This window comes from Micromesistius poutassou (genome assembly GCF_964030765.1).
Source record: "Micromesistius poutassou genome assembly, chromosome: 23".
NCBI classification, from domain to species: Eukaryota; Metazoa; Chordata; class Actinopteri; order Gadiformes; family Gadidae; genus Micromesistius; species Micromesistius poutassou.
In genome coordinates, this window is record NC_140293.1 from 4569105 (window position 1) to 4595252 (window position 26148).

The 26148-nt window shown below is 42.7% G+C and overlaps 1 protein-coding gene and 2 non-coding genes across 3 annotated transcripts; 1 reads left to right on the plus strand and 2 right to left on the minus strand.

Annotated features, from left to right (window-relative positions):
* Positions 1–321: 321 nt before the first annotated feature.
* On the minus strand, positions 322–394 carry AC3HAE_038947 (transfer RNA lysine (anticodon CUU)). The gene has a single exon. It is a non-coding gene; the product is annotated as a tRNA-Lys (tRNA).
* Positions 395–4910: 4516 nt separating this feature from the next.
* AC3HAE_038948 (transfer RNA asparagine (anticodon GUU)) lies at positions 4911–4984 on the minus strand. The gene has a single exon. It is a non-coding gene; the product is annotated as a tRNA-Asn (tRNA).
* A 1170-nt stretch (positions 4985–6154) lies between these two features.
* On the plus strand, positions 6155–23712 carry adisspb (adipose secreted signaling protein b). Its single transcript, XM_084487149.1, has 6 exons — positions 6155–6269; positions 8452–8570; positions 15719–15885; positions 18665–18803; positions 19924–20049; positions 21301–23712. Exons 2-6 carry the CDS (start codon positions 8552–8554, stop codon positions 21399–21401), a joined length of 552 nt encoding a protein of 183 aa, XP_084343275.1. The 5' UTR covers positions 6155–6269; positions 8452–8551; the 3' UTR covers positions 21402–23712.
* The last annotated feature ends 2436 nt before the right edge of the window (positions 23713–26148 follow it).

Below are 26148 nucleotides of genomic sequence, written 5' to 3' on the forward strand. Positions count from 1 at the left end.
TTTCAAAATCATGTTATGATGCTGGACTTTGATCACAAAAGTAATACGGAATGATTATTTGAGACTTTTCTGTAGAACTAGCGTGCAAAATACTTCCATGTATATAGAGCTATGGTTATTGTAAATAGATCTAGATCTTATCATGAACCACACTAGCATGGTGGGAAGTAACCTACATACATTTTTTGAAAGTGTTTGTCAAGCATGAACTGAACTACATCATCTGGCCCCCACGAACGTGGGGCTCGAACCCACACCCTGCTGACAGTGTGGATCTATAATTGAACATCCCACCAGAAGGGCAAGGTTAAAAGAGTTTTGCGCCCAACGTGGGGCTCGAACCCACGACCCTGAGATTAAGAGTCTCATGCTCTACCGACTGAGCTAGCCGGGCTGCACACAATGTAATCAACATCTGAAAAAAAGGAAAAGAATCCTGAGTGTTAAAATCACCTCGATATTGATGTCTCCAAATGTTGATAGAAAATAGCTGTATTTCATGGCCCACTGATAAATCACATATGATTTGAATTCCAGGACAGCCTGGAATTCAAGAGCTCCAGAAGCGGCGCAACAGCAGAGCAGTTTGTCTACAACTAATGTTTACAATTCCAATGTTTACTGTTTACAATTGTTTACAACCAAATAAGATATCAGATAGACTTGATTTTACCCCAGAGATATGCACAATGAAAAGAAAAAAACGTTTTGATTTGCTTTTCAAGGGATGATGGGGATGATGTATGACGCTCTGTCTTTGCTGGAGGTACCCATGAACCCTAAACCCTGAACCCTGAACCCGATGGAGCGCTCCCTCGCTGGTGCACTTGTCAGAATTGCAGGGAGATGGATTCCGACATAGAGAGGGTATGCTGGCGCCAGTCCCCGCAGCATTACATAAGTACCATGGTGTACATGCAGTATTACGTCTTGGACGAGGGGGTGTTGCGGTTGGCCCGGGCTGCATGGAACGATATCTTTGCTCTTGATGAGAGCCACGAGCCAGGAGTGGAGCAGAGACAATTCAGGCACTCAGCATATAGACAATTTGTGTTGTGGCAGCATGGCCGCCTGGGTGTGGGAAGGAGAGTTGTCATAGCCAGCTGCTGTGTCCGGAAGATTAGGGACACGTTTCCTGACCCCAGAGCCCACTACACAGGCTTCTTAGGTCATGAAGCCTCATAACGATCTTGCAAGGAAGGCCTGTTCCACTTCTTATCCTCCTGGAGAGGATGGCTGTCTGGATGTCAGAGCTGTAGGAGTACAGTTAATGGAGGTTCACGTCTCCTAATCTAACCCTAACCCTAACCCCAACCCTAACAGTTATGTTCCCAACGAATATGTGCCAACTAGCAGCTCTCGTGCAGGGTACTGCATTATATGGCCAGCCGGACATAGAACCTGGGTTCTGGGATTTAGTCCCCCTCTGGGGGACGAGACAGACGAACAGCAAAACAACCATGGAAACAAACGTGTTTGGCAGCGAGTACGCAAGCAAGCTAGAAACATACAGGGCTCAAAACGAAACAAAACGGTCGAGCAAACACATTTTTACAGAGACTATCAACATCGAGAAGAGTCCCACGAGAGTTGGCGGCGGGTCGCCACCACAAACTTGCATTTTCCCTTTCTCTGCCCAGATGTTCTAGGCGGAGTCGAAACAGCCACCAATCGACCCATAAAGTATTATAGAACCATCACAATGACTCTTAACCTGAACAATTAAAGTAAATTAAGATAAAATGGTTGCATAGTTCCTTTTTAAGAACCAACACACACACACACACACACATACACACAGACAGAGACAGAGAGATTAATGTAATTGTACAGCCTATAAGAATAGAAATGAAGGCAGAAGAGACTAATGACAGTAGGTCATTAGTCAGTCTGATGTGTGAGCAATCAAAAAGAGGTGGCCATGAAATATGCACAAATGTAAATAACATTAATGGAGCTGATACATTTAAGTCACTCTACCATAGGAGAGCACAGTATGTATTGAGGGGGAGTTGGAGCCATGGCATCCCCAAATGACACCCTGGGCCCAGTTTTTAAAAAAAATTAATCTGGATCAGATTACATAATCTGATCCATAATCTGGATCATATCCGGATTTGGAAATACCATGTTTTGCTATACAGGATCACCGGATCCATCTTACTTTTATGCCAATTTTTTTTGGATTGGATCACTGTGATCCAAATACCAAATTTCCTTAAATGGAACCAACCTTGTAGCCTACTGGCTTAGCAAATAACAACAGGTAGGCAAAATACCAGTGGCCACAAATAGCCATTTTTTGTTTTAATTTTAAGAAAGAGAAACACTGTAATAAACAGAAACATTTTACATTCCTTATGTTGTTTCCAATGTTAAGTATACGGATACCAGCTCTTTCCATCTCTGCCTTTAGGAGTTGTATCTCCATCTGCACTTTCGTCTGCTGCAGTTGGGTAAGCAAGATTTGTTCTTTACCCAGTTGAATTTGTACTTCTGCTCTTTCAGTTTCCCCTTTCAGAGGCAACTCGTAGCTGTCACCATCCTGGTTTGTAGCTGAGGAACGTTTGCGCTTTTTTTGTAGGAATGTCTTGGACTTTCTCAATTACATCCACAGATCTATCTTCCTCAGTAAGGTTCTCATTCTTCTCCCCCGGCATCGGGCACACGGCGTGAGCCTCGGGGCCTAGTGGTTTTGCACGGTCATCTAGTTGACTCGCAAATTCGTGAATTGTTCTATCTTTTAATATTTTCTGCATATCTCAATTCTAATAATTTATATTACTACCGTATGTTTTGGTTAGGGTATTGTTGGTAGAACACCACCCCCCAGTGGTCTCGGTCGTCCAGGACAGTGAGGAGCTGTAGCGCACAACTCCGCCACTAGGGGGCAGTGTTTCACCAAAAACAATTATAATAAAAAATTGAGATTAATAAGAAATAAAAATGGTGAACGCTTCACGAGTTTGCGTGTTCCAATTTTAGTACATGTGATACCTGAGTAACAAAAATATTGCCTGATCATGGGTGTAATATATACCTCTACTCACACAATAGATTTTCCCTAATGGTGCGATGAAATAAAAAAAACACAATCACACACTACAACACAATACACAGCCATAATAGATCAATACACAGGTCCAGTATCTGGTGCCATTAGGATATTATGTATATTATGTATATTGTTGATTAAACTGTTCTGTAGTGCCATCGGTAGGCATTCTGGGTAGAGCAGAGCGTCGACTCTCCGGCGTGTGATTGGTGGAGCCAGACAAAAGAGGCCCTAATCCCGGGTCACATGACTCTCCTCCCCCGCCCGGTATGTGTGGTATGACGAGACCTTTCCTTTTATCCATCTTACTTTTATGCTACTTTTTTTTGGATCACTTTTGGATCACTGTGATCCAAATACCAAATTTCCTAAAATGGAACCAACCGTGGCAGAAAATCTGTTAACAGGAAGTCTGTTATGCCGCTTTTCCACCGCCAGTACCAGCTCGACTCGACTCGACTCGCCACGCCTTTTTTGCGTTTCCATTGGCAAAAAAAGTACTTTTTTTTAGTACTACCTCCGTCGAGGTTCCAAGCGAGCGGAGTAGGTATTTTTGTGTGACGTAAACAGGCTGCTGGTAACTGATTGGCCAGCGGCTGTCAATGGGAATAATCACTCAAAGTTAAGTTGTGTCCGGCGTGGTTGGAGTCCACGAACCCGCTCCCGAGGGGGACACTGATCAGCGTTTCGCCGTGTGTGTCGCTCCTTTCCCGGGGCTAGAGTTAGGCTGCGCGTCGTTATGTGTGTCCGGCGTGGTTGTGTGTGTCCGGCGTGGCTGGAGTCCACGGACCGGCTCCGGAGGATCAGCGTTTCGCTGTTTCGTTTCAGTGTCGTTCCTTTCCTAGGGCTCGAGTTTCACCTCTATCAACGTTACCGTATGACAACAATAGACACGCAGTCATTGCGCTTTTTATTTTATTTTATTTCCCATCATAACCTTTCCCGGGAATCAGGAAATAGTCTTGATCAGATTCAGATTTCCCGGGAATCGCGTCTCCCGTGATTAAAACCTAATGACGACCCGCCCATGGTGGAGAGGTTCTTTTCTACGACCCGCCCACATTGAAGAGGTACTTTTTTAGATGGAAACGCAACCAAACCGAGTTGAGTCGAGGCGAGTCGAGTCGAGTCGAGTTGGTACTGGCGGTGGAAAAGCGGCATTAGTTTCCAAGGCAACACAGCGTCTGGTTTGATTGATTTAGTCTAGCCCTGAATACAATTCAGAACACCGTGGTGCCCTACACAAATACATACAGTATACAGTAAAGATAGACACATACTGCGATCTACACGTAATACAATAAAATATAATATATTATATATATATATATATTATAAAAAATATATAAATATCAACATAAAATACAGTATCAGCCAGAAGAGAGTTCACATGCTGACACCTAGCGGTATATTTTTGTTTGGCTAATGTTTTTACATTTAAAAGTGTGACATTCAAAAAGCTACCGCTAGGTGTCAGCAGGCGACCCTTCTTCTTTACAGGTCAACCTAACATTACTTCAACATTAATCCGCCGTGCTGTTTTTGTAATCGGTTATAAAAGAATCCCATCAATGCGCTGCTGTGTGCGGCTCCTCGTGTTCTTCTTTGTTGTGTAACAGGAAGTTTACCGCCGTCTAATGGCCTCGCAAGCTTATGTGAGTGTTGTGAGCGCCAATTGTTTTGGCGTTTTCTTATAGACAGAAATATTTTATATAACTACAGTTGTTTTGGACAGGATTCTTTGTTTTAAACGGGAGAAATATATTTTCAGAAATATTAATTGACGTGTGGAAGAGATACGAACTGAAGGCGGGTTTATGAATTAATGGATTGGGCTATTCAAAAAAATAGGGACCGTCCCTGGGTGGGCTTGAACCACCAACCTTTCGATTAACAGTCGAACGCGCTAACCGATTGCGCCACAGAGACCCGTGCTAAATATAATATGTGTGTTTCTACCAGATCATAACTTCCCCATGTCAGCGGTGGCTCTATTTGCAACAAATGTTCATCAGAAACAGTCTGTATTTGTATTACCTGTTTTGCGCTTCAAATGAGGCGTGTGTATTAAAAATGGCATGAGATTGTATCATACCCTGGTATGCTAGAATATCGTCTAAAGAGAATTTAACCCTGCTTTTCGAAATCATGTTATGTCGCTGGACTTTGATCACAAAAGCAAACGGAGCGATAATTTGAGACTTTGCTGGAGAACGGACGTGCAAAATACCGCCATGTTTATCGAGCTATTGTTATTGTCAATATATCTATATATTATCGCGAACTGAACTAGCATGGCGGGATAAAGAAACCCAGATCCAATTTTTTAAAACGTTTGTCAAGAATAAACTTGCCATTTGTATATACTCTATGCCTGGGATTGTCCTCAACCTTACCCCCGCTCAAACATGTGAAAAATATTAATGTCGAACGTGGGGCTCGAACCCACGACCAGACAGTGGGACATTAGTGTGGATCAAAAATGGAACGGAACCAGGAATGACTCCTCGTGCTTTTCTGTGTACATTGCACCAGAAGGGCTCGGATAAAAGGGGGTAGCGCCCAGCGCGGGGCTCGAACCCACGACCCTGATATATATGCACTTTCGACGGTCCAAGTATATCTTCTTAGACCAAAAATCCCATTACAAACCACTCGAATACATACATACATCTGCCATGCGGTGGCATTATTTCCCACATGACCGTGCGTCAAACATTGGTAAGTGTATTTGGCTAAAATGGTTAGTTATACAACTGCTTTTAAACTCACTTTTCACTGTGTTCAGTGCATTTATATGGTGGTTTGGGGTTTAGATGCATCACATCTATTTCTACTACTATTAGAAACGCGTTCAACAAACAAGCGCTACATTGAACACGTGATCAAATGCGGAAATGTGCTGGAGTGGCTTGCAGGGAAGAGGGAGTTGATTCGGGGTAGCGGTTGCTAGACCCAAGGGTCCGGACGTACAGTGGGCGGTACCTTTCTGCGTTAGCAACCATTCACTGATACCAAACGCACGGTGGGCGGGAACGCTCTAGTTTACGTTCAGAGCCTTGGGTCGTAAATCTACCATGTTTTGGTCCAGCTGTATATCTTGAGTAGCTCGGGTATCGTTCAATCCACACAGTACGGAGATTAGAACGACTTTCCTAAAAAAGGGCGGCTTGTAATGCCGTTGAACGACTTTGGTCATTAAATCTGCTTTCAGGTACATTTTCACCGCAAATTAATAACGGTTAATTGTGTCCGACGCGTAGTTAAACTTAAGTAAGTTCATAGAAACACAAATAGCAGGTGCATGCGACGCTTGGTGTGATGTAAATGTACTACATGTATTACAGCTTGTGTAGCGTTACTAGTTTGGCTTTCTGTTTATGAAATATTATATTCTATGGACTTTGGACGTTTTATCTTCATAGCATATCGAAACGTCAAAACCGAACCACATTATTCAAATTATTCTCATGAATTAGTTTCCCACGCTAATGTATCTACATATGTATTTGTTATAGTATACGATGCTTAAAGTGATATATATATATATATATATATATATATATATATATATATATATATATATATATATATATATATATATATATATATATATATATTATAACTTTCTATGTAGTCCTGTATGGATTTATTAATTTAAATCCATTACTTGTAGCGTTACATGTGTTGCCGTCATGTTCTGTATATTTTTTCTGCTTCTGTTTCTTCTTCATCTTAATTATTATGTTCTCGGACCCTAACAATAACCCAATATTAACCGTATAATGTGTATTCATATGGACATGGTGCACATTGCACATTCACATGGTGTCAAAACATGTCACACACACAGTGATATAAACAGAGTTTATTAATGTGTCTCAACAGTAAGCCTCTTTGTTGTGTTCTGTAACCACCACACCACAAGAAATGCATATTTATCCACACGCCACAAGCCTTCTGACTTTTATCAGAATACCTCTGAATATCTTACAATATCTTGAATATATACAAACGTAAGTCCATGTTAAACTAATCAGTCAGTGGACAGTGTGTGGTCAATACATCTCTTTGACTTTCTGCAGGCGGGAGAGGTTAGAGAAGATATTTCAGGAAATTTCTGGAAGTGTCTTAAAGTGGGTCTCCACCAGTAACTTAGCAATAAGCCTTGTCGTGGCAATTCCCTTTAACAGAGATTGTGTCTAGGCCAGATGAGATTCCCACTGCAAAAAAGCACACAATACATTGGAAAGCAATTATCCTAGGTTTAATGCATGCATACATTAGACTCCTCTCTAGCAGAGTGAGTCCAGAATACAGTTTGACAGGGTTTTTTATACAGTTTCAGACCCTCCCCATATTGTAGTGTAGTGTCAATAATCAACTCAAGTGATGTTTACCCAAGACACAGAGGTGCCTGTGTTTTTATCAAGGAGAAGAGTGCCTAAGGGGATGTCTTCTCCTTGGTGACCCGTTTATTCAAACACAAAGGTCAATGAATAATCGAAAGGCAGGTTGGCAAGACAATACACGAAAGGAAAGAACAAGGCTTAAGTTATGAAAACAAACGTGTGGATTTTTCCATCACAGCCTAAGACCTAAAAAATGAACCGTTTTTGTTTTCTGCTCTTTACCAATGAAATAATGTAGGCCGTCACACAAAACAGAGTACATGAAAAAATCAAATTTTATAATAGTAATACTATTGGGGCTCTTATAACAATGGCATACAACCTTGCTTGTGCATGTTGAACATTTGTGATATGTGTTTGATCTTCTCACACTACTGGTCAATGAGGTGTTATGCTGAAACCTCATATCACTATCCTGTAGATGTTGATGATGGATTTATTATCATTATAAATAAATCCTTGTTCATATGAGTCACCATGAATTGCCCACATTTGTTTGTCTGTGTGTGTGTGAAGCCTGTCCAAGACCTGCAGCAAAACACCCTAATCCTCTTAAACCGGTTTGTGATTTTGCTTTTAATTCAAGTCACTCCCTGGCGGAGTGCCCTGCTCCTTTTGTCTTAAAATAATGAATTAATAAATACTAAACAGGTTTGCCCGAGTCTGGCTGTTCACTAAATGAAACAACCTACCCCCTGCCAGCTCACCGTTTCTAGCTGTTTGTGCGCATTGTGTTCTGTGGTTGTGCAGTGAAAACTTGCGTCTCCAATTTGCTACATTAAACTTCTGGTTGGTCCCCACCCTCCTACTCCTATGATGATATAATCCCTGAGTGTAATTCCTCATGTGTCTGTTTGTCTCTATGTCTCTGTCTCTCTCTCTTGCCACATATCTCTCTCTCTCTCTCTCTCTCTACTTGCTACTCTCTCTCTCTCTCTGTTGCTACATATCTTCCTGTCTCTGTCACCTCGCTCCATCTCTTAGTCCTTCGCCCTCCTCTCCTCCCAGCTGGACGGCTGAGATGACAAGGCAGTGAGATCGTCTGGCCCAGCGTGTCTTCCTGTGTCTCTCTCGTACCCCTGACATGGCAACGGCTAAAAAGAGTGAGTCTTTGGTTTTTATTATCCCCTTTGCTTTTTTTTTACTGTTGTCCTGTGCATCGATTATTGTGTCCGGGCAGACTCGGTCTCACAGTTGGTTCTTAATTCATAATTTTGTATGAATTAATTTGGTTTTGCTTTGGTACCTGGCATGTTAGGGTACTAGGGAATTAAGCATGTAAGTGTACGTAGCATGTTAGGGTACTAGGGTATTTGGCATGTTAGGTTACTTGGCCAGGACAGGAAGTAGACCACAATAACAGCTAAAGATTGTAAAAGTTAAAGGTGCTTAAGGTAACTAGGTACGATTTAAGTGCTATTGTTTGATTGTAATTAGTCGGAAAGGCCAAAGTCATTCGTCAGCTATTATTGAAATGCTCTGTTAAACATCCGTTGCGGTTGACTGCGTTCCTACCTCGGTATGAGCCAATTTCGATTTTAGACTGCTCCCGGCTTATTACTGTCAAAACATGAAATCGCTTCCCTGATTGGTTGGGGGAATTAAGCTTCCCTGTCAATCACATTTGCACACAAAGCATTGTCATAGCACTAACGCCTGTGCAGGGACACAACACTCAATGGAAGAGGGTTGTGAAAAACTGTTCCATTGAGTACATGTTTTTAAAATTTTGCTCTCTTGCCTTTTTTCTGGTTTCTCTCTCTTTAGAGCTCTCAATTCATCCCTATTTAACCTTTTATTTTAGTATGATACAGTAAGAAAAGGTTCAGTAACCAGTAGCACCATCTAAAGTTTGTCTTTTAATAATAAACTTAAACTAATAAACTAATAAGCTTTTATCCTATTGTTTGATTAGTCCGGGCACATCATCTGTGTAGAGACCAGGACGGCTGGTGTGATTCATTATAACAGTACACCTGACAGTACCTAGTAGCAGGACGTACCTCGCCTGAAGTGTTGGAAACGTTGGAATTCCCGGAATCCTCCCCCATGATGCTATATTCGTAGAATGAAAGTGATCCATGCCTCATTTCATTTATTTTTTTATTTTTTTTGAATATCTTTTTATTTCTCAAAAGAAAATCATTTAGATAACTTACAGACATACTGGTCCTCAGTCTCACAGTTCATAATTTTCTGTTTACAATCTTCTTTTGAGTATTATTCCCCACCCGCCACCCCCCACCCTTATAGGGATAAACCATCAAAACACACCAACTTAAAGGTACAAATGTTAATGGAAATGAGAATTTTATTTCTAAGAACAATAGCTGGAAGGGAAATCAACAAAAGGGAGACAGCCCCGGGAACCAATAGGATTACATAACCGTGTGGGGGTGGGGGTACACAAAAACAGGGTGATAAAAAAAACAACCTCTCTTTTACAGACACATTTGGGTTAACTTTACTTGCAACACTTTACCTGCAATACTTACTTGTAGTGGTGAAAACAATTCCTTGTTTTGAGGGAGTATGTCGGGAGCTCACCATGACCAGTGGGACCTCCAGATTGACCTTTTCTCAGATCGAATACCCCACACACACACACACACACACACACACACACACACACACACACACACACACACACACACACACACACACCCCTCAGGCAGGCAACCAGGGTAGCGATTGCGTTTTAACCTAATTACTTCAAACGTCTGTTGATCGATTGGGGTTGCCAGGGATGCAGTCCGGAGGCGGAGCAAGGAATGGTGTCACGGCCGTGGCTCACAGCCCCACGTTGGCCTGCTTTTATCTTAGGCGTTACGCATGATCAAGACCAAGATTAAAAAAACATCCCATGCCTTAATTACCTAGCGGCCATCTTTGTTCGCATTTAGATCGAAGATAGCACCAAGATGTACGGCAGTTAACCTTAGTTAAACTACCCTTCAGGACCTCATAGATAACACTGCCCTGATAGGCTGTTCTTAGGGCTTTTGAAGGCGGGCTATAAACATCCAACAACGGTAATCCCCACCTCCCCTAGTCCTTCCAGCCCCCCCCCCCAGTGGTGGGTGTATGTATGTGTGTGTGTGTGTGTGTGTGTGTGTGTGTGTGTGTGTGTGTGTGTGTGTGTGTGTGTGTGTGTGTGTGTGTGTGTGTGTGTGTGTGTGTGTGTGTGTGTGTGTGTGTGTGTTGTTGCTGCTCCAGAAAGCCTCTGTTGTCTGTCTGATAAGGTTACTGGGTGGGCCGAGTGACTGCACAGACACTCTCACTATTGACCTTCCATCAGAGTGGTCTGGACTACAATGTCAGTCTCACGTGTCTGGGGTCTCGTAAAATGTCACTGGCTGTGTGCATGTTTGTTAGGAGGGGGTTGCATCTTGTTTCTTTGAGATTCTTCAATATTTGTGTGTGTGTGTGTGTGTGTGTGTGTGTGTATGTGTGTGTGCATGCGACATGCCACCCCTCTAATATCCCACTGACACACATATCACAGATGGATGGATCAGTAAGAGGGAGAGAATTGGAGATTAATCTGAAAAAAAACAGTTAGGTAATGTGTGTGTGTGTGTGTGTGGCGGGGCCGAGGTTGTGGATTATCCGGTCCATCCACACGAAAGGAGCCTTGGTATGGTGATAGCGACTTATTACAGTGTATTCATTTAATTGTAATAATTTTATTACTTTAATACACCAACCAGGAAAGTCAAATTTCTTGAATATGTGATGATACTTTTGGGCCAATCTGATTGATTCTATTGGTGGACACAAAAACCAAAAACCATCAATCAGTCATTGGCTCATGGGCCGTGAGGCGGGGGAACAGCTGGTGAGTGACTGGCCTCGCTGAAGCACCGTCTCACAGCTTAAAGGTTGTACACAGGGAATGGGTTAACCTAGCGATTGTCATTTGCATTGCACTTGGTTCTATCAACATCCTTACTGCACCGGCAGCGATATATTTTTTCACTTTCTTACAAATGACAAATGTACTTATTGTAAGTCGCTTTGGATACAAGCGTCTGCTAAATGTGCTAAATGTAAAATATCTAGCAGAGCACAACAGTGATACATAAACAAGGATGGGTTGGGGAACAGACTAATAAGAACTAAGACTAATAAAGGAACGGATTGTTCCTTTATTACAATGCTCCAAAAACATGTTGGTGTTTTATCCCCTCTAGTCAAATGTATACTTGATATTTTATTTTGCATAACAATTAGTTTCATTTGGTTTTTGCACCAAATTGTTTCCAATAAACTTCAGACAGCTGATGTAGCAGCATGGCGCGGAAACTGTGAAAAGGCACTCTGGTGACAAGTTCAACACTGAAAGCCTGAAAGCCTTGCCTCAAAGAGGAGTTAATACAGAATACAGAAAGTAGGTTTTTGAGGGGATTGGGGTCCATTGACCAGCGAGGTTAACCTGTCATTTTGGGCCAGTCTCCGCCACCCTACAAAGCGTTGAATGTTTTTCAAAACCCCATAACGGTGACGAGAGAGGCTGAAACAGCGAGTGCAATTACACTGTAAAGGTAGTTTAAAAAAAGTCCATAACGTTTAATCGCAGCAATTTCATAAGTAAGTAAGTAAAAAGTATGAGACGGTAAGAGAATATATGTCATGCAGACATACTGTACATTTTTTTTATTGAAAGTGTTAGAAACTGAAGGATTTTGAGTTGTGCTTTAACAGGACTAAGTGTAGAGGCAGAAGTGGGATGTTCTGGAGTTTGTGGAGAATCTGTGGTGCATAAGAACTAAGAGCCAACCCCGGGAACAGTGGCCGGCCCCCGGTGAGCTGAGAGCTCTAGTGGGCTCATAACACAAGCAGATCACAGATGTATTTTGGTCCTAAAACCATCCAGTGCTTTAAAAACTATTAGTGATATTATGTGCAGTGATTAGCAACGGAGTAATGTGGTCTGCTCTCTTAGTCTTGGTTAAAGCTCTGGCAGCAGCATTCTAGATGACATGGAGCTGTCTAGCTCCACGTCTTTTTTTAGAGAGACCTGTGCAAACTAGGGATGTCACGATACCAAATATTTAGAAGTCGGTACCAATACCAGTGAAAATCCACGATTCTCGATACCATTTCGATACCACGGCAAAAAACAAAAATAAAACAATAAATCCCATGTACTTTGTCACGATACCAGAAATTTAGTAGTCGATACCAATACCAGTGAAATTCCACGATTCTCGATACCCAATTCGATACCACGGTCAAAAACAAAACAATAAATCCCATGTACTTTATTTATTAAAAACATTTAAACATTCCAAAAAACAGTGGCACTGGCATGTAGCCTTCAAGTAATGAATAAAAATAAACCACTATTAACATTACAAAAAAAGAACAGTGGCATGTAGCGTTCAAGTAATAATAATTAAAAAAATAATAATACGCGCTGAAAGCAGGCAGTCATGCAGCTATGCGGCTGGCGTTTACACTTGCGTGCATGGCGGGGTTTAAAACATAACTTCCAACCTAATATTAAGTAATATAACGCAGGTGCGCAAGGCAGCCACAGGAGACGCCAACATTGTTTTCAACTGCTCGGTACCGCGCCGTATTAATTAACCAAGTTTTGAAAAGAAAAAGTATTTGAAGCGAATAAGCAACGCTGTTTTTGATTTGTTTATTTGGTTTTGAACGAATAATTTTGGATGCATGCATCGGCTTTGAGTTGGTTTGTTTACTTTGAAATTGCATACGCTCGCAACACACACGCACACGCGCACACGCACGCACACATTCACCGCCGCACCTACTACAACCTGCCGATCTTCAATCAAAACAACATCATGTAAGTGATGCCGAACGCAGTCGTACCATGCGTGTTTAGAAGCGCAACATTGAAACGGGTCCCGTCTGAAACAGTCGCGCGGCGCAGCGTTCCAAACGCAAAGTACTTCCAGACGCGACTCTTGTTATTCTTTTTATCGACGAGTCGAGGCAGAGCCGTCGCACTCGCTGCAGCTGCCGTCTTCCATGTTCCCGTGTAGGTGTATATGCTGCCCACGTGACGTCCAGAGGAATTGCGTCCTCGGTACCTACGGTACCTACGGTACTAAGAAAAACGAGTACCGTCACGTTTTTTGAATTTTGGTATCGACTTGGTACCGAAGTATCGGTTCTCGTGACATCCCTAGTGCAAACAGCGTTGAATATTAGCCTATTCTTGAACTATTTAGTCATATTATTTGAATGGAGTAGTAATTGTTAGATGTTCAGTGGTTGTCGGTCTTTACTCACAAGTCGGAAGCCTCTTCCAGCAGCTAAAGAGAGCATAACAAATGAAAGCTTTCATGGTTTATATTACCCTTCAACCCTATACAATGTCTACCATATGCTGCTTGATTGCTGCATGTTATTACTGCCTAGAAATCCCCTATTTTTCAATTGGCCGCCCGATTTAATGCAGCAACCTCGATGGATCAGTATCAGAGAAGTCTCTGTACGTAGGCCTGCCCCGTCGATTCCCTCGACCACCGTTCATCGGATCGACTTCCCACGCGGCGACTTCACACTGCGGCTGAAGTGTCGAGAGTTGTTCAGATGAGCGGTTCACGAGAAAGCTGCGAGCGCTCACCCCGTTCTGACCTGGCACCATTTGAACGGGGCACTGCACTTCAGAAATCAGTAAAACACAAAAACGAGTGTGGTCAGATGCCTCCATGTGATTGCCTCTTCAATTCAACGGCAATGAACAAACTTGGTCGAAGTCTGTTTATTGTTTTTCCTGACCAAGTTGGCAATATCAAACCTAACGCACAAACTGTTTTGGCCTTTTCTTTTGGTATACCCTCAGGGTTAGATCAGATGCCACCTAAAACACACGCAGACATCGGGCTGCATTTGAAGCTTGAGCCCTTTTTACCAGATTACTGTCTCAGCATCGGACCTCCAATGTTCTCATTCTTCTTTCAAATCAATCGGGCCTATTGGGCTTCTTTTAAATCAATTGAGCCCAGCTTTATCAGCCGGGTCAGTGATCATTAGCTCAAGAGGTACTTGTGCTTGTGATCGTGCATGTTCACCAGTATGGACCTATTTCTTGATCGTAGTCATACGTTTTTTCCAGTGCAGGCACTGTTTGGAGCCGATTGGTTTGTTGGTTTGACTCAGCCTCCTGGGTTTTGTCCCAAGTACCTTTGGCCTCCAGTCAGACAAAATCAAAGCTTTTATCACTTTCCCTATAATCTCACACACACACACACACACACACACACACACACACACACACACACACACACACACACACACACACACACACACACACACACACACACACACACACACACCATTAAGTGTGATTATTAAAGACTAATGCAACAGCTTCCTAGGAAAAGATTAAAAGATTCATTGAAAAGTGGTTTTCATTAGGGGAAGAAGAACAGGGAAATCATAGTGAAGAATTAGGATCAAGAGTTTTCTTGGAGAACTCCCAGGGTGACTTAAGTGGCCTTAAGACGATTATAGAAATTTCAATGATGAACTTTTTTCTGTTCTTCCCAGCCACTGGGGAATGTTCCGGAGACGCAGTCCGCTTCGTCAGCAGTCTTGCCGTTATAAAATAACACAATACAGTAAATATAAAATAAAAATATTCTTTTCAGTTACGTGAAAAGGGAGATCATATATTTACTAAGTAAGCCGACACTAACACCATTGCTTTTTATACTTTTATATGCCGTATTTCAGCTCATAAAAATTCCACAGCGATGGGATCACAGGCAGTAGAAAAGTCCATGGCCATGAAAATGATTTTGTTTTCCTTTTAACATGGCTTGCTCGATTGGTGCAGGACAGTGGAGCTCAGACACCCTTTTTCTATTAATATTAATATTATCCAAACACTTTCCCAAACACATACAGTGTTAATGCAGTGTCAAATCCGGCCTCTGGTTTTATTATCGGATCGTTCGTCTTGAATTCTAACAGACTAGAAGTGTCAGGAATAAATCCTGGCACTCTTCCCCCGACACCTCTTCCTTCCAAATGGATGTCCGTCCCTTCATAAGTCTGAACCGTGAAATCATATTTCCATAATGGCCTGGCGTGACTTCCATCCATCATGATCTCTCTAAACCGCCACGTAATTAAACCCATACGTGCAAACCCAGCCACAGCCAGTTTCCATCAAGATAAAAGCATGCAATATTGTATTCTTTGCATAATAAAACTGAGATTTGTAGATATGGGGTTATGAAGATGACGTGTCTCTCCTCCTATCCAGGCACTGTGAAAACAGGGGGGGTGCGTTTCTCAGAGGAGCCCCCCCCCACCACCTCGGCCGCCACCGCCGCCACCACCGCTGCCGCCTCCCACGTTCACTTTGAGGAGAAGCTGCACGACTCGGTTGTCATGGTGACCCCAGAGGCCAACGGCAATTTCCTGGTCAAGGTACATATCATCAACATTATTGCTCTCTGAGCCACACAGGAGACTCTCCCTTGCCTCCCCTTTTCCTTATTAATTTTTCCACATCTGTATGTTGTTTAGCTTTTTACATTTGGTACAGACTACTACTTTTCTTTTTCAGTTGGTCATCAGATAAATATTGAGGGGAAAATAGTTTCCGAAAGGGGACATTTCAGTCAGTTATGGCCGTCTACCTAATACTTGAGACTGCATCGAGGTATGAGCTCAATATGTGTTCTGTACTGTGATGCACTTCAATAAGTTGTGATCTGAGGGCCGAAGGGAAATAACCATTAAATAAATCAATCTGGCCACCAGATTGATTTATTTCAACTACCGGGTCCAAACTAGATCAATGATTCCCGAGTGGGACGCTCATAAGTGTTTAAGCCTGAGCTGAGTCACGACTCAAAGTGTCCTTCAACAATCTGCCCCACCCCCCCAAAAGAAAACAACAACAACTGACATAAACACATTTACAAGCATTAGCTCTAGAACCTAGACTAACTGTACATTCAGACCAAAAGCTGTAAAAGAGAAATCGCTGAATAGCTCCAAACGCAACACTGTCAAAAATATTTCTATCACTCTTATTGCTCATCACGTGAACCATTTGAACGTTCTATCTTGCTCCTAAATACACTCCGACTGGTTGTTGGCTCATTGACAGCTAAATCGCTGCTAGATATTTGCATAAAGTTGAGCTGTTTCAACTCTCACTTACAGCTTTACAGCTTTACAGCTATTGCGCAAGCAATTTATCACTCCTATCGCTTTATCACCCATGTCTAATAGAAAGTGAATGGGCATTTATCACTTGTATCGCTTTACAGCTCTTGGTGTGAACGCCCAGTTAGAGTTGAAATGTTTATTTTTTTGTATGTTTGCTACAGTAGTGGAGTTATGCTGTGTGTGTGTGTGTGTGTGTGTGTGTGTGTGCCTCCGCCTCCACGTGCGCCCGTGGGTGTGTGCGTGCACGCGTCATGTTTACGTGGTTCTCAAAGGGCCTTTTGACGGACGAGACCACCACGGTGGGTACTGAGTTCTGACAGCCCACGGTGGACCATCTCTGCCTTGTGTCTGTGTGAGGGTTGCCATGGGAACCCACGATGAAGAGGAGGAGGAGTAGGAGCAGGGGGTTTTGGGAGGGGGACTGAGTTCTTGTAGCCAGAATACCGTTGTGTTGCGAGTGTGTGGGTGTGTGATCAGTATGCATTGTGTGAGCGCATGGGGACAGATCAGTCCATCTCTCTCTGTCTCTCTCTATCTCTCTCTCACACTCTGTCTCTGTCTCTCTCTCACACTCTCTCTGTCTCTGTCTCTGTCTCTCTCTCTCACTTTGTCTCTCTCTCACACTCTCTCTCTGTCTCTGTCTGACTCTCTTGTGCTATGTCTCTCTCTGTCTCTCCAATCATCTATCTCATCAGAAATTCTCCCTCTTTTTCTGTCCATCCGTCTCTCTGACTTTATTGCTGTCACTCTCTGTATCTCTCTCTGTCTCTTTCTCTCTCTCATTGGCTCTGTCTCATCATCTCTCTGTCTCTGTCTCTGTCTCTGTCTCTCTCTCTCTCTCTCTCTCTCTGTCTCTCTTTCTTTTTCTCTCTGTCTCTCTGTGTCATCATCTCCCTGTCCCTCTCTCCCCCCGTCTCTTTTGACAAAACAATAAGACAAGCTTATTGTTTTGGTTGTTGTTATGTGTGGATTATATAAAACCCATAGGAAGGTTTAATTTGGGACATTTGATTGACTTGGTGACGCCTCCCCTGTTCTGTCAATGCGTCAAAAACCAAAAAGTCTGCAATAAAAAAGCCCTTGACAACTCCATAGCGACTAAACACTGACACACAATGACTACAGACGGGTCTAAATCATCTTTTTAAAAACAACCTCTAGACATGTTAGTCTCACAGCGAGCGCGTATCCTCTGGGCACTCAGAGAGTTAAGCCCACTCTCTCCGGTGCGTGTTGCGGTCCTCCGCTCTACTCTGTCGAGGTCGTGAACTAGCAGAGGACCCGCCCTTGGGATCGCACGCATGTCGTCGTCGTGCATAAACCCTCGTCCCTTATCGACCGCCTCCTGCTGTGCTTCCTCCCCAATAAGCCGGCGGGCTCGCACAGGGCTGTCGCTTTTATTCTGAAGTCCAGCCAAGAGAGAGTCTGTGTCTTATCTCTGTGCCGAAGCTCCATCCCTCAACCCCTCCACCCCTCCTCCCTTCCTCCTCTCCAGCCCTCCCCTCTCCACCCTTCCTCCTCTCCACTCTTCCTCCTCCCCTCCACCCTTCCTCCTCTCCTTTCCTCCACCCTTCCTCCCTTGCCTCTCCTTCTTTCATACTGTCTTCTCTGCTGGCTATGGATTCCTTTGTTGGGCCGTTTAACTCTGTCTTTCTCTCTCGCTCTTGCTCTTGCTCTCTCACTCTGTCCCACTCAGTCTTTCTCTGTGCTCTCTCTCTCTCTCTCTCTCTCTCTCTCTCTCGCTCTTGCTCCCTCTGTCACTCTCTCTATCTCTCTCGCTCTTTCCCTCTACCACACTCTCTCGTGTCTTCACACCCCCCTGTCTCTAAATACTTTCCCTCTCCCCAGCTCCGACATCTCGCCCGGAGAAATTAACTGTATTAGTATTCTTAACTTTCCAAAATATGTACTTCTTGCACTGAAGGGTGGAAATAAAAACATGAAGTTCTACTAGTACTTATTTTCTCTCTCTCTCTCGCTCTCTCGCCCTCTCGCTCTCTCTCTCTCTCTCTCTCTCTCTCTCTCTCAGGTGGGCTTCCTGAAGGCCCAGCACAGGTATGAGATCGTCTTCACCCTGCCGGAGCTCCCGGCGCTGGGCAAGGCCGTGTGTCCGGCGCCCGTGCCCAGCCCCCACCTGCGGACCACCGACATCACCCACCTCCCAGACGGTGAGAGAGACTCAACGTGTGTCTGCCTCCTCCTCAGGACAGCACTGATTAAAGGTCCCATGTTTTTAAGTATTTTGAGGTTTTGGTCTTTTTCACTTTTTCGCTTGTTCATTGTGTACCTGTAAGAGTGTGAGTGTCATCTGAGCTTGTTTGTGTTTTTCCCACTGTGTAGACTCTGGCTTGTGTGTGTGTGTATGTGTGTGTGTGTGTGTGTGTGTGTCACCCCTGAGCCCCTTCCCTCTTGTCCTCCGTCCGGTTTGCTTCGACCCCCAGGTTCATCGTGATGTTTTTCAGCTCAGCCCCTCTGGCGGTGTATTTGGCAGTCGGCAAATCCGTTTACATCCACTCTGCTCTAAAATGATACGGTTGGACCAAACCAAGATACAGCTGTGGGGGCTGCTAAACACTCTGTTTTAACCAGCATTAACCTGGGGTCCCAGCACACTGGACGAGACCTGTTGAAAGAGAGAGCGGGATATGGAGGAGGACCAACCGGCAGGAGAGGAGAACTGGATGCAATCTTTCCATCTCCCCCGCACCTCTTCTGTAATGTCTGTCCCACGAGTCAGCCGTTCTGTTTGGCTCTTCGTCTTACTGGTTGTCCGGAACTTCCTGTCTGGAATTAATTATGTTCTATCTTGTCTTATCTTGTCCGTCTGGCTGTCTCTCTCTCTGTTTTTATTCTACATGATTGGTTTTGTCTTCTTATTCTTTCTCACTTGCTTGATCTCCCCTTCTCCTCCCATTCTGTCTCTCGGTCTGTTTCTCTCTCTCTCTCTCTCTCTCTCTCTCTCTCTCTCTCTCTCTCTCTCTCTCTCTCTCTCTCTCTCTCTCTCTCTCTTTTCTCTCTCTTTTCTCTCTCTCTCCCCTCTCCATCTGTCTTTCTCTTTCACTCTCTCGCTCTCTCTCTCCCCTCTCTCCGTCTCTGTCTTTCTCTCGCTCTCTCACTCTCTCTCTCACTCTCTCTCTCTCTCTCTCCTCTCTCTCCGTCTGTCTTTCTCTCTCACTCTCTCGCTCTCCCCTCTCTCTGTCTGTCTGTCTTTCTCTCTCTCTCTCTCTCTCTCTCTCTCTCTCTCTCTCTCTCTCTCTCTCTCTCTCTCTCTCTCTCTCTCTCCTGCAGGGGGTCTGAGGGTGACCTGTGAGTACATGGCCCAGCAGGAGGGCGTGCTCTGCGAGGAGATGCTGCTCCTGAGCGAGGCCAATGACCACGCGTGCGTCACGGTCAAAGTTCACGCCAGAGTCATGGGTAACCCAAAATAATTCATATAAAATCAACCAAGGTTCTCCTTAAATGGCTTTTTGCGGACTCTATCCTGCTCTTAAATGCTGTGTTCGGTTCATGACTCACCCTACCTTCATGAACTCACCGCCCAGAGCAGACGGCAGCGTTTCTAAAAGCTCTTTTGTCCCGGCTGCCATTAGGACGTAGAACCGGGGGGCTAAAATGTGCCATCTGGAGTGCTGTCACTTTGGCCCAATATTAATTGTGATGGTTAATGCCATCATGTTTTATCCCACTGGTTCACCTGATCCTCAGAGAGGCCAACGACAAGTTGCCATGTTGAGGACGATCAACATCCATCCCTCTATCTGTCTAACCCAGATAATACGGTGGACTTAAACGTGATCTTAACTTCTTAACATCTGTAGTGAATACATGAGGTTTGACTTGAATTTAGTTCGACACAGTGTTATACAAAATGACTTAGAAGCAACATACAGGGAAGGATGTTATAAATGACACTATATAATGAAGTTAGTTATTTTTGTAGTTGTCAGATGAATACACGTCCCTTTAGTGAACTGAATTTAAAAATTTAGTAATCCAGAGTTCTCGCGAGAGCACAATTTGAATTTGCTCAGTGAGTCATTCTGGGAATGAGCGATATACTCACTCCCCGATTCCCCTGGATCCGAATATTAACCAATCACATCGGTGTATCTGATATAGGCGGGCCAAAAGCGTTGCTGTTTTACTGACCGGATACGGCAAGAGTCTTATCTATTTGTTAGCTGGTCGTAGTTTTATCCAATTGCGTGCAGTGATATTTTCAAATGCATGCTTGGGCCATTTTCATTACTCATTGCCAGACCCTACAGCTTTCTAGATGTGGGTCTGGATTGTTGTTGTTGTGTTACTGAGGACTTCATTGGTTTCCTTTGATCCTATCATCTATCGACCATGGCTGCTTTGCCCCTGGTTGTGAGCGCGTCTGTGGTAAACTTCCCATATATTCCTATATAGTCTCTTGCACAAGATACCATCACCATGACCGGCTGCAATAACCCAACTAGGGGGATATGGGATGATCTAATGTGATAAGATGGTCTCTCAAGAGTAATTTCTGTGTGTGTGTGTGTGTGTGTGTGTGTGTGTGTGTGTGTGTGTGTGTGTGTGTGTGTGTGTGTGTGTGTGTGTGTGTGTGTGTGTGTGTGTGTCTCTCTCTTTCTGTCTGTCTGTCTCTCTGTCGCTGTCTCTGTCTCTCTCTCTCTGTAGATCGCCATCACGGTACGCCCATGTTATTGGAGGGAGTGCGCTGTATCGGAGTGGAGCTGGAGTACGACTCGGAACAAAGCGACTGGCAAGGATTCGACTAGACGACGGCGACACACACACACACACACACACACACACACACACACACACACACATTAAGAGCTCTCCACCGGCCTCCATCTTATTATGAAAAGTACAGACAGACAATTGGTTTGTGGAGTTCAATATTCATTCAATCCATGGTCAAATGTCTCTAGTGCAAAGCGAAATTGACAAGATTTTGTTTTTTTTAATTGAATGGACATTTTCTGAAAGTTTTGATCAATAATAAATAATATCAACAAAATTCTGAATATTTCAACGCAATGGACCAAAGTGAGAATTGATAAGCAAATTAGATCATATATATATGCATATATATTTACACATACACACACTATAAATACTGTAAATTATGTAGTCCATATATTATTGACAATATTACACACACACACACACACCATCTTCATAATTGACGTTGCCAGGTGCTAGCGTCTGGGATCAGGATACCTTCAAGGGAACTTACAGCGGGCCCTGGCGTTCAGAGAACATCCTACACGAATAATCAACAATCACCACTGAATGCGTCGGCTTCCTCCTCATCTTCATCCTCACCGTCCCCGTCATCCTCAGTAGGCTAGAAACAGCGTCACAATCATTCTTTTGAAACGTCTTTCTTTTTCTATTGTGTGTGTCTTTGCCCTTCTTGTCTGCAAGAGGGAGCCAAAGCTCACCGAATCGTTGTAGTCTCTAACTCAAAATGCAGGGGTGTCTTCCCTTAAAGGTGACGTATTATTGGTTGGTATTATTGGAGTGTTATTCGCTGTCACAAGCCATTTTGAAAATCTGCCTCTTCTGACACTACAAGTGGGAGTGTCCACCTAGATGTGGGCTGGATAGACCAGCCTACCCAGTGGACTGTAGCAACGTTGCTCATCTATCCGTCATTCAGCTAGGTGGACACGCCCACTTGTGATGTCAGATAGAGGCCGATTTTCGTATCACACTCACACCTGGTGGTATAATGTGTCACATTTCATGAAACGGTCGTTTTTTGTTTTCGTTGCTACAAACACTTCTCATTGTGCACGTGGACGGACCTCACTGTTTGTCGGCATATGCCCTCGGCAAAGGTCCCCGTATGAGACCCTCAAAGCCCGGACGTACGTTTCCCTTGGCCACTCTTCAGGCGAACACATTTGTAAGCTTTGCGATGTTACGCCTTTCTACAAGTGCCTTTTTTTTTTAATCACAATCACTATTTCAACGCGCTGTTTTAAACACATTTGGATCTTTGCTCATAGCGGTCACCTGCCTGATTCCTCGTTGGGACAGGCAATGTTTCAGGGTGTCGGCGTGCGATAAGTCATCATTATATATTATCATAATATTATCATTATTCCTACTCCGCCTCATCGTCCCCGCCTCCTCTTTTCCCCACAACATACACACTGACCTGTTTCACTTAATGAGGACCTATCACAAGGGTTGGATAGTGGTGGACAGAATGCCAGGCATGCATGTAACTCACTTTGCAGATCTGTTAAGATCTCGTGTCAAGTCTCGAGTCGTAAGCCATGATTTGTTTTTTCTGCATTGCCACAAACTGATTTGTACGCCAGGTGTTCCCACAGACTATTCTGGGAGTTTTGACCGTGATCTTTTTGCATATCATGAGATGCTTCTTTGTCTTTTGCTCTCTTATGTATATTTCGATTTCGAAGCACCTGTGCGGACGGATTTAGATTTGCTTCTCTTATCGGTCAAAGTCTGTTTTGGGGTCGACCTTGCTTATCAAAGTTGTCAACTGAAAGAATCTATTGTTTTCGGCACATCACTGAACATGAGACGTGATAACACAATACACTTTGCATTGTTTCATCTCCAGCCTAAAAGGCTAAAGTTAAATACTTGTTCCTCTACTTCTATAGGACTGGAGGTGCATGGATTAGTACTTGTTCTGTTTATGGCTGTTATTCCACAGACTTTTTAAATGCCCTCTCACAGCCACATTGTGGCCTCGATCTGAGCCTGACAGTGCCAAATAATGATCCCTTTCAGTTGACATTCTCACGTCTTATATATTGCATTGCAGCACCAGGGATAAGCCATCTTGCACAATACTGGACCAATGTACAAGATAGTGGTTCACAAACGGTCTGACCCAACATTATAAAAATATAGAATCTAAGTTAAAAGTTTTAGTTCATTCTTTATATCCAGGTAGGCCAACTCAATGGGTACTGAATGTATAGGTATTAGAGAATGTCAAATTTTGTATAAACCTGCTAATTTTGTGTGTGTGATTTGTTATTGTTAATATTTTGTTGATAAAGGTATGCTATCCTATATCAATAAAAGAACATGCATTTATTAAGGTTTTTTTCTTCTTAAAAACCGAACAAAGGGGACTTATATTTACATGGATATAACTTATAACCTTATATTTAATAACATGTTTTATGTATCATTAATCTGTTTATTCACCAAACAGACTTCTTGGAAATGTATAAATGTCTTTTTATTGCCCTTGCTGTTGAACTTGCATCGTGTGCTTGTACCGAGGCTGTCCGCTAGGGGGCAGAAACGATAGACTATACTTAAAGCAAGCAGCCTAACTTGGCTCCAAATAACTCCAAGATCCCTTGAAGCACAAACATATAAACACCGAAGCCATAATCTATAATGCTTCGTAGTATAATATGAACAATATGCCTAAATGATTCCAAATATGAAAAGTAAGTTACTATTGAAGCACCGTGCATACCTTTATTTTTTTCTACGGGACATTTTTTCAAATCATAAAATAACTCACTTCACTAATTGAATGACTTCTCCCTTCAACAAGTGAAGTGAGTCCGAGAGAGGTGCCTACCGACAGATGGCCTGTAACGTCTCGGGTGTACCAATAGAGGGCGCTGTAGACCAGTAGTAAACTCCTGATCTGTCGTGTATTGCCCACCACGGGTTAACCGTCCATACCTTGAGCGTTGTGATGAAGCCTATATTTGGATCGAATGAAGGATTTTTGGCTGCCTATACGCGCTGCAGTTGGCCTAAAATAGAAATGTAACCAAATATATATTTTAGTGTGTGGTCTTCTATCTCTGTGTCAAAGTCCTTAGTCGTTCAAACCTAGTTTGTCCGTTTTAGATCTTTCCACTCTCATACAGATAATAAAATAAAGTGATATTTATTATTATTATGATTATCTTTTTGATTGTGATGATTAGGCCTTTGCCGATTGCCATTGGTGAATGCTTTTATCCTATAGCGTCTTCCATTGTCAGCAGGGGGTGGCTCCAGTGGGATTTGAACTCCCAACTCATGCCCAGCTTTATAATTCGAGCTTTATCGTTAACCACGATACATGTAGGCAATGCTTATGCACTCAACTTTATTAATAATTAATGAATGAATGAATTTAATGAATAGGTTACAAACCAAAGTAGTAAAAATGCCTAGAATAGCCCTACTGTTGTCTACACGAAGCATTCATGTAGGCCTTTCTCTCTCGTCTATTCCATCCGTGCCATTGTACTGCAAGTCTATTACAAATCCCAACGATTTTTACGAAAATGTCCAATAACAGAGGCAATCAAAGCTTTTATAGACGAGTCTTCTAATCAAAAGGTAAGATTAAAAAAATAGTGCTTGTTTGTATTGTGATGCAGTCGATGCGTTCATGCTGCAAGCAAGCAAGCGAGTCATAATTTCAAAGTGTTTTAATAACGAAGCAATAACACAGCATTGCGTTTCTTTTTTGGTCCATGCTTGTTACATTGTCTGGGACGTACCTGGGACTGAATGGACAATTTGATGCAAAAAAAAACAACAGAAAGAAAAGAAAAGTTTGTTCTTTTGTTTTCCAGGTATAAAAAAGCGCTCATGGATGGTTTGTCTTTTGACTTTTTCCGAAACGCAATGTGCAATAATGTTGTCCGCGCGAACTCCTTAAGTTGAACAATTGTACTGTAGACTGTAGATTGATTCAATTGATATACTGTTAAATAAACCAAGGGTTCTCCCGATGTGTGTGAGCGAGGTGGTGGCTCCTCCGAAACCACTCAGCCTCTTTAGACCTGCTGGCTGCAGAGGGGCTGAAACTACAAACAGAAGTAACGCACACAAACCGACCACAGCTTGAGATCGATTAAAAAGTAAGTAAAGTAGCCTAGATATATTCATAAGTAAATAAATTGGACTCTGGTTCCTACACTGCGCCCCCCAATGTTTAGCTTTAAATTGTTTCAACAATTACTTAAATAAATTGGGGCCTTAATAATAATAATACAATTAATTGTATGCAGGCATTACTTCATTCAATAGCTACATAATCGCTGCTGATTATTCTGCACCTTCCAGCAGTGGAAGAAGTTTAGTTATGGGTCTTTCAATCCCACTTGTTTTAGTTTGAAGTATATGTTTTTGTATGTATATATGTAGATATATATATATATATATAAACATATATATATAATAAAATAGGCTTAATAAATACATATATATATGTATGTATATATATATATATATAATGTTTATTATTTTAGCAATCGTTACACTTGTTTTATATATATATATATATATATATATATATATATATATATATATATATATATATATATATATATATATTTCAGTTATAGGCCTACTGTAGCTGTTCTACTAAAACTACTACAACTTTCATATAAAAGGATTCATTAATAATAATAATATAGTATCTATCTATCTATCTATCTATCTATCTATCTATCTATGTATCTAGCTCTCTCTCTCTTAAAATGGCGTGTGTTTTTATGTGGAACTATG